General features: G+C 40.7%; 3 protein-coding genes across 3 annotated transcripts; all 3 read left to right on the plus strand.

Annotated features, from left to right (window-relative positions):
- The first annotated feature begins 112 nt into the window (after nt 1-112).
- Nucleotides 113-3,438, plus strand: LOC121755365 (signal recognition particle 9 kDa protein-like). The gene is made up of 4 exons (XM_042150679.1): nt 113-359; nt 443-511; nt 1,885-1,978; nt 3,154-3,438. Exons 1-4 carry the CDS (start codon nt 288-290, stop codon nt 3,231-3,233), a joined length of 315 nt encoding a protein of 104 aa, XP_042006613.1. The 5' UTR covers nt 113-287; the 3' UTR covers nt 3,234-3,438.
- Nucleotides 3,439-3,797: 359 nt separating this feature from the next.
- On the plus strand, nt 3,798-5,849 carry LOC121755354 (probable WRKY transcription factor 21). Its single transcript, XM_042150678.1, has 3 exons — nt 3,798-4,932; nt 5,008-5,133; nt 5,495-5,849. Exons 1-3 carry the CDS (start codon nt 4,241-4,243, stop codon nt 5,637-5,639), a joined length of 963 nt encoding a protein of 320 aa, XP_042006612.1. The 5' UTR covers nt 3,798-4,240; the 3' UTR covers nt 5,640-5,849.
- Nucleotides 5,850-12,989: 7,140 nt separating this feature from the next.
- On the plus strand, nt 12,990-14,182 carry LOC121755377 (histone H1-like). The gene is made up of 2 exons (XM_042150685.1): nt 12,990-13,280; nt 13,397-14,182. Exons 1-2 carry the CDS (start codon nt 13,068-13,070, stop codon nt 14,045-14,047), a joined length of 864 nt encoding a protein of 287 aa, XP_042006619.1. The 5' UTR covers nt 12,990-13,067; the 3' UTR covers nt 14,048-14,182.
- The last annotated feature ends 2,432 nt before the right edge of the window (nt 14,183-16,614 follow it).

Genomic DNA, 16,614 nt, shown 5'->3' on the forward strand with positions numbered 1-16,614 from the left:
GATATATTTTCTTACCCTATATTTGTCAATATAAATTCTATAGTAGTTTATTTATTAACCTATCATGTTACGATTCCGCCAAACTATTAAATGGCATTAAAATTAAATTTTAATTAGTGGTTCTAAAAATTACTCTTAAAATTTAAATCGACGCCCAAAAAAGCTGCATAATTCTCCCGGCGATCGATCCAGTCATCTCTGCTCCGATTCTTCTCTCACGTCTATTCCATTTCTAACCCTAAACGCGTAGACCAGATATAGAAGGTGGAATTCTCAGTTTTGTTATCATGGTTTACATTGAATCGTGGGATGATTTCGTTGAAAAGTCCGTCCAATTGTTCCGATCCGATCCCGAAAAAGTATTTCTCTTCAACTCAGCTTCGCCGCATAATTTTGATTCGATGATATCTAACTGACTGCTATCGCTTTGCTGGCCGCGCAGACTCGTTATGCCATGAAATACAGGCATTGTGATGGCAAATTGGTTCTCAAAGTCACCGATGATAGAGAGGTGAAGTTTCATACTACTTGACATTTATGTTTGTTTTCGAAATTCTGGATGGCGAATGTTAGAATGTTTAGCTGTTGATAGTTAGTCGAATTTTTAATTCGAATTAGTGAGAGAATTTTCATGCCTTTGCTTCTGGAGTTTTTTAATATAGTGCTTTGATGTTAAGTATGCTCAAGCCCTTGAATTGAATGCTTCCTTGTGTTATACTAGTATATTACTTACTACTGATTATCATGCGATGTCTATCTCTTTGAGAGTGATGAAGCTACTCTTGAAGATGTATTTATTGATGAAGATGTTTAGGGAAGTTTCTATTGGTATGGAAAAGTTTTAGCATCACTATTTTTCAGTTAATGTCGCTCACAGAAGTTTTTTTGGGGTGTTGCACGCATAAGTAAAAGTGCAACTTCAACCAGTTTGTCAATTGTTACGTTTCCGGTTTAAAAGAATTTCAAATATGTTGAGCAATGTCCTTAGAAAGTCAAAATGTAGTTGGTATATTGAATGTTGAACTTTGTTATAAAATGTGACTGACCTTTTGGTTATTTGCAATCAGTAAAATTGTTTCTTTTTCCATTTTTTTGTGCATTGAAGTTTCCGATCAACCCTGCGAGCAAAATGCAACTTGATTCTTGGTGGTTTCATGATTGGCTAACTGGTACCTGTACATTTAGACTTTCTATTCATTGTTCACACTAGAAGTGTCCTCTGACAGGGGTCAGGTGAACCTCAGCTGCAGGCTGCAGGATGCCAAAATTGTGTTGGTTATGACATTCCAGTGTTAGTTTGCCCCTAATCTATCATGCTGATAGAATAAGAGTTCAGTCATAAGGGATGGAAGAGTATTGGCTGATTTTATTTTATCAGTTGCTAACTTATTTGATCAAGTTATTAGTTTTATTTTCTTTGAGGGTCCTTTTGTAGGTGTTTAACTTTCACAGCGACATGGCATATTACTTGCACTCTTGAGTTTCCATTTATGAGCACTAGATTGTGACCCTAATAGGACAGGATGCTTATGATGTTAATATTTGGAGTACGGATGTACTGTATTATTTTGAGTGGGTCCTTACTTTATCTCAAATTTACTCATCCCTACTTAAACCATCCACAAGGCAAAAGATCTTTCTTACTCGTTATGGATTTAGTGTGATTATCTATTTCTAAATTACCCTATCTTGCACTTCATAGATTTGTTAAATAAAATCTTGAAGATGCCTGAGATTTTGAAATTTAGCTGAATATGCTGGCTACTTGTATTTTGCTCATTCTTTCATATGGTGCCACAAAATTTAGATAAGAACTTATACAGTGGAATGTGAGAATCTAAGTCAAGAACAACATTCAGTAGCTTCTTTTTCTTTTTCTTTCAGTGTATCAAATTTAAGACAGACCAAGCACAAGATGCAAGGAAGATGGAGAAGTTCAATAATATCTTCTTTACTTTGATGGCTCGGGGACCTGATGGTATTTTCTTGACTCATTATTTTCCGTCTGCGTGTCCATTCACTCCCATCTTAATGTAAGGAAGCAAATAGGGGGGGGGGGTCATTTTCATCTAGCTACCTTTATCTGGGGCTTAGGGTTAATATAAAATTGGAGTGTAGATGCATTTGTTACACATGTAATAATTCAAGACAGAAAATAGGAGCAATTTATGTAGATTATGTGTTTGTGGATTCAGAAGTGGTGTCAAAGTTAAGATTGAAACTTATGTTTGTAGCTTTACGTGATTATCTACTATAAAAAAAGGTCCATAACGTCTCATAATCAGCAACTTCATATCTGCCTTCTGAGAGTCTAATAGAATGAATGTCTATCTCCCTACCTAATGGTGCTACGGTCATTGCTAACCTTTTTGTTGGAAAAGTCTGTTGGCATCTCTTTCTTCTTTTGAATTATTTTATTTTATAGAAACTCCTGCTGTCAGTTTTTTTTTTATTTTAAATTTGGGTACTAAGATATAGGGATGAGCAAGCTATGATGATCCAATAATATTATGGAGGTAGGAAGATAATGATGCTCAAAATTTCTTAGACCTGTTATTTGCAGATATTGGGATGCTATTTCCTTCTCTATTAACCTTCAGCACAAGCAAAGAGCACGATTATAGTACAGATAAATACTCCTATACAGAAAAAAATTGAAAAGACTTGATATTTATTTTATGGAAAATGCCACATAGAAATGTAGAATCAAGGTTGATGATGCCACCATTTATTGGGTAGAGGTATGCGTTAAGTCATTGATAGTCCACTTCAGGTAGAAGATTTCGTGCCAGTGCTTAATATTTTGTGCTCTGCTCTGGTAAAAGTGTTTTCGTGAAATGTGTGAGATACTGTGATTTGTTCTGTTTTCATTGTGAATATGTTGTGGAGTGTGATCTATATATTGTTTGCATTGATTCCGTGATTGGCTTCGTTCGCCTAAACAACATTCTTGAGTAAACATATCTATTGCCTAAAGTCTTGAACTATTGAACAACATTCTTGAGTAAACAACATTCAGTGATTGGCTTCGTTCCTTGCTTAGTTACTTCGTATATGAATAGGTTTGGTGTGCTCTGCTTTTGTCTGTTTTGTTCGTTCTCATAATCTTAGACGAGTGCTCTAATTTGGAAACTGTGCAACTCTTTTTTCCAGCCGACATATCCGAAGGTGGTGGAAAAGAACAAGCTGAAGCACAGCCAGCCAGGAGAGGAAGAGGAAGGAAGCAGCAATAGTCTTACGTTTCATCGTCGTCTGGCCAAACATTTTGTGAAACATGGTTTGATTTTCTTATAAATTAGATGCAAAGAATTTTGGTTTATTCCTTGTATTGAGGTTGAAATGGCTTTGTTTCCTTCATTTTACTGATACTTTTGCTGTGGCAAACTCTACCCCATGCTTCACTCATCTTAAAAATTGTTCAAAACCCATTTTCGCTGATTTGTTGTTACATAAATTATGTAAATATTTTTATAATGAATCAGAGTTGTGAATAAAATGAAACGTGAAGCATAGATAAATTATTATTAATACTATCACTTAATACCCACAATTCAAAATCACTAAAAAACACCTCTTTTACATTTTTTTTATTCTTTAATGTTTGTTACATAGTTTAATTAAATTTATTTCCCAATAAGTAAAAATATTAATTTCATTACAATTTCAAATATTATATAATTGAAAAGATTACAGATTTTCCCAACATTCGAAAACCTTCATCATTGGCACGTTACAAATAAAGGGAAATTTTAAGTTACTGAAAATTTTTATTTTAAATTTTATTCAAAGCCAGTTTAATTTATTGAGCTGAACAGTAATTCAATAGGCTAAATATGGAGCCAAGATTTCACCTTTGCAATCTGTTTTCTGGGTTTGAGAGTTCACAAAAGCCAATCCGTTTTACTCCGTCATCATCTCATGGGTATTACGCCATTTTCTACAAGAAATCTAACAAAAAAGGTCCTTTTTCCCTCACTTTTCCCCGCTCCCCTCACTTATGTTTTTACCCCTTTTCTCTCTTCTCGCCAATCGCCATGAATCCTGATTGCGACGGATAGCGTAAGTTTGATTTCTGCCGATTGTGAGGTTTTGAATTTGTCGGATTCATGATTGCTCAAGGTACGTCGAATCATCACTTTGGAGGCCTTTTCTGCGCTATCTGGATTTTGTTCTGTTTTGATTTGGGAACTAGGGTTTTATTAGTACTACATTTTAGTTAGTTTTTGTCGCCCAATTCTCGATGGAAGAGGTGGAAAGGGCAAATAGTGCCGCAATTGAAAGCTGTTATAGAGTCGTTCATCTCTTGTCCCATCCCCAAAATCAGAATCACTACGCAAATCTCTCGGATCAAACAGGGGATGCTGTAAGCAAGTTCAGAAAAGTTGTCTCTCTCCTTAATTCCAGTAGTGGTCATGCTAGAGTGAGGAGATTGAAGAAAATTCAATCCCCATTCCCCCAAAATATGTTCTTGGAGAATCCAATAGCTAAAACAGAGGATCAGTATCGAAAACCGCCTTCTCTTAGTCAAATGAATCCTCTTCAGAGTGATCCCAGTGCACTGACATTGGAATTGAGCTCACACGCGAAGAATCTACCTCAGTTTTCGGCTAATTATCATCTCCTCCATCAGCAAAAGCAGCGGAAGATCCAGCTCCAGCAGCAGCAAACTGAGGTGATGTATCGCGCCAATAGTAGTGGAATTAGCCTGAATTCCAATGGCTCTACCTTCACTCCGGCCATGTCGTCTCCTAGGTCATTTATTTCTTCGTTGAGCGTAGATGCCAGTGTTGGGAATACAGATGGGAGCGTGTTCCATTTGATTGGTTCGTCAGATCAAGGCTCCTATCATCACAAGAGAAGGTGCTGTGGGAGGGAAGAGGATGGGAGTGTGAAATGTGGGGACAGTAGTAGGTGTTGTTGCTCGAAGAAGAGGTGCTCTTTATGGCTTGTGTTCGATCAAATTATATAGCAAGATTTGTCTCCATGTTTATGTTTCTTCTTTTGCAGGAAAAACAAGATTAAAAGGTCAATCAAGGTACCTGCTACAAGCAGTAACTTAGCTGATATCCCTCCTGATGAATACTCCTGGAGGAAGTACGGTCAAAAACCTATTAAGGGATCTCCTCATCCAAGGTACCGTCTCCTTATGATTCGAACAAGCTTTCGTTTTGATTGAATGCCTCTATACAGTCAGTTATTGAGATCATCGTTTTCCTTGAAACTCAACTCTGCTATATTTCATTGTTCTCATACTCTTGTGGAGGTACGCGGTGGAGTTAAATCATGCTACTTGTTGCTTTTGCTTGGATTAGATTGTAATTTTACATGTATTAGTTAGTAGCTACACGTTCTTGTTAAACTGACGAGCAGCTACCACTGGAAGTTACTACAGTCTCATGTATTGCCAATGCTTGCTCTCTTCTCGTAGGCATAAATGCTTCTGCAGTATCACTTCTATTGTAGTAATTGCACTGAATGTATCGGGTCTTTGCAGGGGGTACTATAAATGTAGCACCATGAGAGGCTGTCCTGCAAGGAAACATGTTGAGAGATGCGTGGAAGATTCCACGATGATAATTGTAACTTATGAAGGTGAGCATAACCACCCAAATTTATCTTCACAGTCGGCCAACACTTGAATTTCACCTGAAAAAAGGGTCAAGATTGTAATGGCCTATGTGCATAACCAGTTCAGATATCCCTAAAGTCGGCTTGAATTGTCCGTTGTGTACATATTTGGTCAGTACATATACATGGTGTTAAATTGTTGTTTAGATCATTCGTCTCAGAAGCCTTGCTGTCCAATTGTTCAGAATTCATTATTAACTAGTTGAGTTTCTTGCATATAAGGAACCAGAATCTGCTGCTGCATATCATTATTTGTTGTGTTTTGTTTTTTGTTGATTCACTAATTGATATATTAGCAGCTTGCGTTCCTGAGTCGACAATCATAAGGATCGTTCGTGTTTATAATGCTTGCTTATCGCGCATTAAAATTCTTGTAGAACTTGCAAGTGAATGCTATAATAGACTGTTTTGTAGGTTTATGGTAGTTTCTTGTTTAATTTATTTATCAGATCAATAACTATTTTGATCAGATGATTTTGAGAGTGTTGATTTAGTTAGCAGCTATTTTCTATTAGTACTTTAAGTTATCTCCATACATGTATTTCAGTGAATGTATAAATACTTGATGTTATAAAATTATGGTCTAATTTGCATCAGATTCGAGTTGTTGAAATAAAAATTTAAGTCTTCAAATATAATTCAATAAATGAAAATTTTAGTGTATCTCAAATTTAATCCACCTGCTTGGCTTAATTGGGATAAGAGTTTTAGAAAATTCATTCCATTTCATAATCATCAAAGCATTCATTCCCTTTTCCAAAAACTTAAAATAAGCAAATACTCATTTCAAATTATTCAAGTACTATTATTTGTGCAGATAAACTAGCCAAACCCAAAAAAATAAAATAAACCACATGAGCTTGTGGCAAAATGGGCCTATAAATCTCCTCACCTATATTTAATTATCATTAGATTATTCAAAAATTTAAAATAAGTACTCATTTCAATTTATCCAATTATTATTTGTGCAGATATAACCAAACCCCAAAAACACATAAAGAGTGTCCACTATAAGGCGGACACCACAATAGCTCCGCCCCAGTTGTTGTCTACAAGCCCAAAATTATTGTTCACAGCCCCAAAAATTTGTTTCCGCCACTATGGTGGACACTTCCAATAGCCCCCAAATTTTATAATCAATTTTCATTTTAAAATGTTTTTAATTTCAATTAGGTATAATTAATATCATCGCAATGTAAATAATTAGAAAATGAGGTAATTGAGATCGAATATTCGTTGTATTGAAAATTATAAAAGTATACAACGAATATTTAAAATAAAATACAAATAAAAACTCCGCCACCGTCTACTAGGTGTCAGAGTCGGCTTCCTCGTCTTCTTCTTCTTCTCCTCCTCCTCCTCCCTCGCTGCTGCCGGCCGCGGTTGCCCCCAGGAGCATCATCAGCTAACCCTAGACGACGCTCAATCCGAGTGATGAGCTTCTGGTATATATTCCTGATGTACGGGTCATCGGTGGCTAGGTATTTGCTGCAGACGTCTTGCAGTTGTTGCATCAACTGCACATCGAGGTTCTCCCTCAAGACCTCGTGGGGACCAGGAACCATAGGTTGTGCGAATGATGAGGGCTGCGGGATGCACGATCCAGACGCGGCCGACGATGGGCGGGAGGCACTTCTAGCCCCTCTTGCGCTCCGGATAGAGGTCTGTTGTCCCAGGGGCCGTCTTCGCCTAGTGTGTGTAGCGGAGAGCTCTTCGACTTGCTCGTCGTTCTGCTCGAACGAGTGCGAGCCGCTTCTGCTACTGTAGTCCCCAACAAGGTTGTGTCTTGTACGCTTCGGTCCAGGAGCTCCAGTGACCTCTTGCGCGCAGATGTCCTTGAATTTCAGACAATCCGTGAGGACTAGTTACTCCTCCCACATTATACACTTCGGCCAGCCCTCCGTGTTGTATTGGCCCATCGACAGGGCCTTCACGTCTGCTTCGCTTCGGCCACTCTCAGCGTGGAGAAGGTTGTTCTGGTATATGCTCGCGAACCGCTTGGTAGCCGGCAGAATCCTAGACCACTTTTTGCGGATCTGTTCTGGGTCGTGCCCTCGGGCGCCGGCAGGTTTGAACTCGTTGTATGCCATCAGGACGCGCCTCCAAAAGCTCCCCTCTGTCTGATCGGTGGGACTGAACTCGTTGTATGTGTTCGGTACATTTGTTCCATATCTCCGATCATTGTCACTTGTAACCTAAAACGTGAAGTCGGAAAAACAAAAAACTTAGAGAATAAGTGGTACATGAAATATGACAAGATTTATCGTCACAATGAAGAAAATTCTTATAAATAATGCAAAACACCATAAATCCATGTAGGGGCGATAGGCATGCCCTGCATCATCCCGGGTAGGCATGCACACGGGTCGGAAACCGCCGGTTCCGGTTCATGAACCGGCAGTTCACGGTTCATCATTACCATGAACCGGAACCGGCCCGCCAAGGGTCCCGGCGGTTCCGGTTCTGGTTCAAAAAACCGCCGGTTCACGAGGCGCTTCAAAACCACCGGTTTTTGGCCTGAACCGCCGGTTCGGCGGTTCGTAATTTTTTTATTTTTGGTATTTTTATTTGTTTATCTATGAAATGTGCGTAAATAAAATTCAAAAAAACACGATGAAAGTTGCAAATTTATTGAGATTACAGTTACAACAATTACAAATCACAAAAAAACTTGAAGTCTTGAAGTCTTAAACAAAAATTTAAATACAATGAGACTACTAGTCTACAACTACAACGAAGCTAATTACAAATTACAAAAAAGACTTGAAGTTCTGAACAATAAATTTATAGACATTGTATACTCTTAGTCGGCGAAAGAGATCTTTCTATATAACTAAATTGATGACACTTTTAGCAATTCAACCTTAAATGTTGAGTTTAGTCTAACAATCAACAATTATAGTTGAATTGCCAAAAGTTTTCCGAATTTAGCCTCATAGAGAAATCTACTTCATCTACTAGAGTATATACAAATACAATTATTTAATTGTATTTGCATATTTTTAAACTAGAAACAAATGGGAAAAAAAGAAATAAAGGAAAAATGACTTGAGGTGCATACGTATCCCCAATGTTCATTTGCATTAGGGAATCAAAGCCCACGTAGTTCTCTTACCTTACTTACCTATTTGGCTTGATCGGCGGTTGACGGTTGGCCTACGATTCATCCCCGGTGAATTCTTCTTGTGATCCCTCCTGACTATCACCCCACTCATTTTCTTGTTCTCTGACCTCAGCTTTGGCCCAATCATCAAGTAACATCACGGCTTCCATATTTTTCGCGGAGAGCTTACTTCTTGATTCATCCAACACATGTGAGCCAACACTAAAAGCGGACTCGACGACAACAGTAGAAGCCGGAACAGAAAAAATCTCCTTGGCCATTGACGCAAGTATGGGAAAATCTTTCTCGTGTGTTCCCCACCAATCGAGGACATCGATTTGGGCGGGAGGAGTAGGACCTTCATCACCAAAGGAAAATAGTGAATCGAAATATAAATCTAACTCACTTACCATACCTGAGGTCGACCTTCTGTTGGTGTTGTAGCTGTATAGGTCGGCTAATTGGGATTGCGGGTTTGTGGTCATCATAATCGGCTTGAAATGCGAAGCCAAAGTTATGTTGTTGAGGAGGGGGAGGTCTTCTGACTAGGTGGGTACTGTTATACTTGGTTTCATATTCGGTGTAGAGAGCACGCAAGTTAAACTCGAAGGTTTGTTGGATAATTGACAGGCCCGGGAGATTTATTTGAAATGTTTCTGAGAGGTCAACTCCGAATTCGTCATTGGTATCTGATTGCAATGCATTAAGTGGACCATGATCAATATAACTCAAATTGTTATAATAAAAATCTAAAATCCTAGAGGTACCGGCTAATTTCCATTTTGGATCCAAGACCTTTGCAATCAAAAACACCGTTGGAATCTCACTGAAATACTTAAGTCATTTCTCTATCATATAATATAAAACACACATCAATTCAGGTGAAGAGCAAGCATTTTTCATCGCAGTTTTAAAACCAAGTGATATATACATGCAAAGCTCTAAAACACGAACAACAGTGCAATAATAAACACCCGATAATTCAACAGTTGCATTTTTGAAATATTTGAACAATTTAAATAAAGCCACGCTATGATCCCAACAACTATGCGAAAGATATAAATCAGAAACGGGATAGGTTCTTAAAAAATCACACAAAGAATCTTTATGCGTCAAAGTAGATTTCAGACAATCATACGTTGAATTCCATCTATGAGACACATCCATGGTAAAATTCCTATATCTTACATTCTTTTGATGACAATACTTCTTCCAAGCTTTGCCAATAGGTGGATTTTGATGGATTAATCTAACTGCAGTTCTAATAGGACTAACATGCTTTTGCCATAATTCAAGCGCATCTTGTACACATAAATTCAAAATATGACACATGCATCTTTGATGAAAATATTTACCTCCAATAACCGGAGCACAAGCCGCAATCAAGTCATTAATACTTGCAGTATTAGCAGTTGCATTATCAAAACCAACAGAAAATATCTTATTACATAATTGAAATTCATTCAAAACTTGAATAATTAAAGAAGCAATTTCGGGTGTCGTGTGTGGTGTCTCAAATTCTCTAAAACCAATTAAACGTTTGTTCAAAGTCCAACTATTGTCCACAAAGTGAACCGTAATGCCCATGTATGAATGCCGGTTAAAACAATCAGTCCATACATATGAGCAAATGTTCACTTTGTGTCCTAAGTTTAGTAAATAACGTGATAATTCAACTTTTTTCTCCAAACATTGTCTAACGGTAGATCGTTGAACAATCATTCGACCTACTCTTTTGATAGCTACGTTCAAACCACTTTGCATAGTAACCTCAAATTTTTTGTCATCATAAACATTAAAAGGAAAATGCTTCATTGCAACCCATCTAGTCATAACGTCAGCAATTTTTTTTTGACCATATTTAAAAAGAGGCGTACCTGACGAACCTAAGCCACCGGGTTGGAAGTTTAATTGAGTTTGGGTAGAGGTAGTGCCACATTCTACTGGATGCTTTGTCACCAAATGACGACGGAGGGTGCCATATCCCCCACCACTCGCAAATTTGTAGACTTTATCACAATAGTTACAATATGCATGAAACGCCGATGTCTCTTCTTGAGAGTGCGGATCATGAGGACTTGGAATCACTACCGGGACCTTCTTGTAGTGTTTAACAAAAATATCAGATTTCAAAGCTTTTGTAGTGTTAGTGGGTGGAGGGGGAGGAGGCATGTCCTCATTTCCGTCGGTGCTAGACGGAATACGAGAATGAGATCTATTATCATTGTTGTCCGAGTCCGACGATATAGACACGTCGTACTCGTCATCTTGTTGGAAACCACCGCCCCCGCCCCCACCTTGATGCATTTCAGCGAGTAGCATGACGGTCCTATGATCTTCTTCTATCTATAAATATTATATAAGTTGAAGTTTAATTAGGAACACAAAAAAAATTAAAAAACTCAATCTTATGAAATTATGAATTGTAAAAATAATTTTATTTTTTAGAACTTACTTGCATGCGTTCAGCCGCCACTCGGGAAACCTCTTCCATCACTTCTCGACGACTAGGTCGCCTTGATTTTGAGGGACGACTACTTTGATCTTGGGCAATTCCTTTGCCCTGATCACCACGTCCCGGTCCACCAAGAGAAGAAGACATAGTGCAAAATGAAAGTAGTATGAAATATAGAGTATTGAATAAAGTAGAGATAGAAACTCGTTAAAACAAGTGGTGCGAATGAAATGAAGTTCAACGAGTCGTACATATAGAGTTTTTTTTATAAAAAATTTAAAAATTAAAAACTGGGACGTTCATCGGACGTCCGTCGTGGCACCGCAATGACGGACGTCGTCGGAAAGCCGCGGAACTCTGGTGTCTGCAAGCGACGTCCGCGTTCGCCGGGTTTACGCTTAATGGCGGACGTCCGGCACGCCGGTCCGACGTCCGCCGGGACACCGGCTGCTGCGGATGCTCTTAGTTTTAGGTACATAAGGTATGCCTTGGCCTAACTAATAATGAAAAAAAACAAGAAATTTCTAGAGAATGAGGTTTGAATCTTAGCATTTTTTATTGGTTATTGTTAATTTATTCAGCCTTACCTTGGTGCTTGTTATCAAGAGATTAACGTTGTGATTTTTTTAATTTATACGTTGATTTACTATGTAAATTAGACTCCACATAGGTTACGGTTTGACTTACTCGACAACATGATGAATAGTAATCAATTCTAGATAGCTAAAATAATTCAATAGTTAGTTACAATTCTTATAGTAATTTTGAAAGTATAGTCAGATTTTATGCAAAGCGTAATTTGATATGCCAACTAGTTCTATAGCATGTATAAATGTATGGTCTGTGCCATTAATTAGGTCCTTTTCAAAAAAATGGATGAATAGTTGCTTTTGAATAGATTTATAACAATTAAAAATAGTGTCAGATTAATTCTCCTAACAAAATTTGCGTTAACAAGATATATTTTTATGGTGATTTTGGCCAAATGAAATGCAAATTTGGTTTAGAGATATATGTGATGGTTTCCGATGAGATATTTGCACACTTAGAATCGATTATCGCCGTAGATTACGAGTATCACTTTTTGGACCAATTTTCGATTACAAACGACATATTACACCACATTGTCAATTCACAAAGAACGTAATTACTCAATGAGAAAATCCCAATTTAAATTGATTCTATGACAAAAATCTCAAATTACATGTGTTAAGACTAGTCACATTGGACTAGCTAATAATGTGTTCATCTTGGATCGACTTCAAACGAACATTTCCCCGACCAAATCTCAACGGATTCGGACGATTCTTGTTTCAACACGCTACCACATTAACCTAGAACACCATCCAAAATTAAAATCAGCATTCCGACCCAAGCATTCACACGTACGGCTCAGAAACCGCAAGACGCTCTGTGAAAACACTAGTCTCGACCATTTCACCTTCCGACCGCGGTATCTCCCAAACCTGTAATCGTCAACGCACAAACGGACATTTCCTCGAAACCTTACGAATTTCCCTAGAGAACAAGACAAGAATCACAAAAATCCAATAACCCTAGCTCGAGTTATTCTTAAATTAATCAAGCATAGAAACACATCACAAGCCCTAAAAACAGCCAACTTTGGTAATGCTTTTGCAATCCGTCATACTCAACTACCGTGATAGCCGTAGATTAGATCGCATCGGACAGTCAAGATTTAAAATTTACGAACGCTATGAATCCGCGTGGGCTGCCTCTCGACCAATCAGCTTGCGTCTTCTCGATACTAGCTTACTATTAAATCCGCCCATTTTTCGCCTTCAATCTCAGACCAAATTCTCATTCGATATTGGGAATTCATAGCTTCAAAGCATAGATTTGCAGCTCAATCCGAATCCAATGGCAGCTATTACCGAGGAACCAGTTGTCCACGTCGAGATTGAGGCGGAGCAACCTGCCGCCGCCGCCGCCGCCGCCGCCGCCGAGGAGGTTGCTAAGGAGGACAATCCGCCTCCGAAATCCAGCAAGGCGAGGAAGGCAGCCGCCCCCAAGGAGAAGAAGGTGCCGGCGCCGAGGAAGCGCTCTGCTCCTACTCACCCTCCCTACTTCGAGGTATTAATCGAATCGAATTGATTTGAATTGAATTTCTCAATTTATGTGCTTTTGTTTCTCAATTGAATTGTGGTTTTGGAAATTAAGATCTGATTCATCCTCGGATGTGTGCGCAGATGGTTCAGGAGGCGATCGTGACTCTGAAGGAGAGGACTGGATCGAGCCAGTACGCGATCCAGAAGTTCATCGAGGATAAGCAGAAGACTCTGCCGTCGAATTTCAGGAAGATGCTGCTGGTTCAGCTGAGGAAATTCGCCGCGAATGATAAGCTCGTGAGGGTGAAGAGCTCGTACAAGCTGCCGCCAGCTCGTGCCCCTAAACCCGCCGCCGCGCCTGCTAAGAAGGCCGCTCCTGCGAAGCCTAAGGCGGCGGCGAAGCCTGCGAAGAAGCCTGTTGCAGTGAAAGCCAAGCCGAAGGCTAAAGCCGCTCCTGCCAAAACGAAGACTGTAGCGAAGCCAGCGGCGAAGGCAAAGCCGGCTGCGAAAGCGAAGACTGTCGCGAAGCCGAAAGCTGTAGCTCCTGCCAAGGCGAAGGCGGCGCCGAAGAGAAAGGCGCCGGAGAAGCCTAAGGCGGAGAAGAAGCCTGCGGCGAAAGCGGCGAGGACTTCCACCAGGTCGACCCCGAGGAAGGCGGTGGCTGCGGCTGCTAAGAAAGCTCCGGCGGCGAAGAAGGAGACTCCGGTGAAGAAGGCTCCGGCGAAAAGCGTGAAGGCTAAGACGGTGAAATCTCCGGCGAAGAAGACTGCGGCGAGGAAGGGGAAGAAGTAGTTTTAATTTTAATGGAAAAAGATGTTTGTTTGTAGGGATAGTATTGTAAATTTACGCTGGTCTCTTTCTATGCTTGTAGAGAGTGTAGTTGCCTTTTCTCACTCCTCAAGAGTATGATAGAACGGATTCTTTTTCTTTCGTTTCCCCCAATTAATATTTTTAGGGTTCTTTCTTCGTTTTATTCAGTTCACAATGATTTAAAATCTGTTCAATTGAATCAGTATATCTTCAATTAATAATTCTATCCGCTCCAATCCCACTTACAATTGTGAATTTGTAGCTCTGATTCATTGTATTAATGGTGTTTTGCTGTAGCTTGAGCATTTGTTGGCTAGGGTTGAGAGCTCAATCGCTGGCGGCACACGCTTACAAATATTGCAGTATTCATGTTCGATTGCGTGAGAATATATCAGTTTGAAGAAGATGACTGAAGCGAGGGGGGATTCCGAAATTGTACGCAAAGCACTGGACCACGCTTTCTAGGCCATTTACTTCAGCTATGGGTACATTTTTAATACCCTTCTTGGTCAATTCCAACATGCTTATTACTGCATTTTCTTGCCTGCATCTCCATTGCAAGTGGGAAACATTTTGAACTTAGCAGTGCAGCTAAAAGACCAACAAGTATTCATGGAGCTGAACTGATAAAGAAATACTCCCTCCGTCCCGCACTACTCGCACGTATTTCCTTTTTGGGCGTCCCAAGTTACTTGCACTCTTTCCATTTTTAGTAAAAATTTTCACCTACAGCCGTCATTTTTGACTTTCCTATACACTCATTCCTTAATCTCCGTGCCGAAAAGAAAATGAGCGAGTAGCTCGGGACGGAGGGAGTACTTACTAGCTAATTTCATAAAATTAGTGATGCTATCATTATGATTAATGACATTACAGCCAAAAAGTATGTTGCATGCTGCAACAGCCAAGCATAATGCTAAGATCATGCTTTCCCTTATTTGGTATTCCAGTTTTAAGTTTCTACTAGTACTGTTCACTTTATTGTTTTTGTAAGAGCATCTCCAATGGCGGACGTCCGGTCGGACATCCGGTCGGACGTCGCGACGGGCGACCGGGACGTCCGCCATTGTGGCGTTTAGGGTCGGATACGGACGTCCCGTGAGGACGTCGGGTGTCCTCGGACGTCCCGGCGACGGGCGGGCGGACGTCCGCCATTGTGGCGTCCAGTCGGAAGTCCGGTCGGACGTCCCGTTTTTAAATTTTTTTTTTAAAACTCTATATATACGGCTCATTGAATTTTATTTCATTCGCACCACTTGTGTTAACAAGTTTCTCTCTCTACATCTCTAATTTCAAGTATATCTAGAATGTCTAGTGAAAGTGATAGCGAGAATGAGTTGGAGGTCGCTGTTGAAGGTGCGATAGAGAGGCTGCTACAACAGAGGTTGCAGCGGCGGCAGCAGGCGGCGGTACCTCGGCTGATCCATCGTCGAACTCAAGTACCCCGTGACCACATTGCTGCACATATTCGGTTGTATGCGGACTACTTCGCTCCGCAACCGCGTTTTGGGGAAGCCTTATTCCGGCGACGCTTTAGGATGCATCGTCCGCTGTTTCTGCACATCGTGGGTGCTTTAGAGAGAAGATACCTGTATTTTAGGATCAGAGAGGATGCAGCTGGCAAACCCGGACTCACGCCCTTGCAGAAGTGCACTGTCGCAATCAGACAACTAGCGTATGGAGGCGCGGCCGACATGTTCGACGAGTACCTCCACATTGGCGAGTCGACAGCCGTCGAGTGTCTGCAGAATTTTTGCGCGGGCGTGAGAGCGATATTCGGGGAGCGGTATCTTCGGAGTCCGAGCCCCGAAGACTGCCAGATGCTGATAGATATGCATGGGTCGGTGCACGGGTTCCCTGGGATGTTGGGCAGCATAGATTGTATGCATTGGGAGTGGAAGAACTGCCCCGCCGCCTGGAAGGGGATGTACACTACCGGCTTCAAAGCCAAGCATCCCACGATGATCCTTGAAGCTGTAGCTGACTACCGGCTGTGGATATGGCATGCTTATTTTGGAGTCGCCGGGTCCAACAACGACATCAACGTTCTCCAGTCGTCGCCCCTGTTCAACGCTCAGTGCAATGGCGTTGGTCCCGCCATCAGTTTCGTCGCCAACGGCAACCAGCATAATATGGGGTACTATTTGGCGGATGGAATATACCCAAACTGGCCCGTCTTTGTGAAGTCAATCAAGCATCCGCTCGGACAAAAGAAGACATACTTTGCGAGCCGTCAGGAAGCAGCGCGCAAGGATGTGGAGCGGGCATTTGGTGTGCTCCAGAGTCGGTGGGCGATTGTGAAGGGTCCTGCACGGTAGTGGTATATTCCCAACATCGGCGATATCATGTACGCATGTATCATAATGCACAACATGATTGTCGAAAATGAAGCTGCGGAACTGACTCAGTGGACCAATGAAGATGATACGGGTGCAGGTACAAGTCACAGCGTGGCCACCGCGAATGTGAATATGGGGGTACCTCATGGAGAGGTCGCGCGGCTGCGTGCATTTGCCGACATGCGGCAAACAGATGCCCATGTTCGACTT

This window comes from Salvia splendens, chromosome 1 (assembly GCF_004379255.2).
Source record: "Salvia splendens isolate huo1 chromosome 1, SspV2, whole genome shotgun sequence".
NCBI classification, from domain to species: Eukaryota; Viridiplantae; Streptophyta; class Magnoliopsida; order Lamiales; family Lamiaceae; genus Salvia; species Salvia splendens.

Excerpts from the sequence above, each read along its gene's own strand:
- LOC121755365 (XM_042150679.1), top strand. The coding sequence starts at position 288 with ATGGTTTACATTGAATCGTGGGATGATTTCGTTGAAAAGTCCGTCCAA. Across the intron at positions 360-442 it reads TCCGATCCGATCCCGAAAAA|ACTCGTTATGCCATGAAATA; the intron begins GTATTTCTCTTC and ends CTGGCCGCGCAG. Across the intron at positions 512-1,884 it reads AAGTCACCGATGATAGAGAG|TGTATCAAATTTAAGACAGA; the intron begins GTGAAGTTTCAT and ends TTTTTCTTTCAG.
- LOC121755354 (XM_042150678.1), top strand. The coding sequence starts at position 4,241 with ATGGAAGAGGTGGAAAGGGCAAATAGTGCCGCAATTGAAAGCTGTTAT. Across the intron at positions 4,933-5,007 it reads TGTTGTTGCTCGAAGAAGAG|GAAAAACAAGATTAAAAGGT; the intron begins GTGCTCTTTATG and ends CTTCTTTTGCAG. Across the intron at positions 5,134-5,494 it reads AAGGGATCTCCTCATCCAAG|GGGGTACTATAAATGTAGCA; the intron begins GTACCGTCTCCT and ends GGGTCTTTGCAG.
- LOC121755377 (XM_042150685.1), top strand. The coding sequence starts at position 13,068 with ATGGCAGCTATTACCGAGGAACCAGTTGTCCACGTCGAGATTGAGGCG. Across the intron at positions 13,281-13,396 it reads CTCACCCTCCCTACTTCGAG|ATGGTTCAGGAGGCGATCGT; the intron begins GTATTAATCGAA and ends ATGTGTGCGCAG.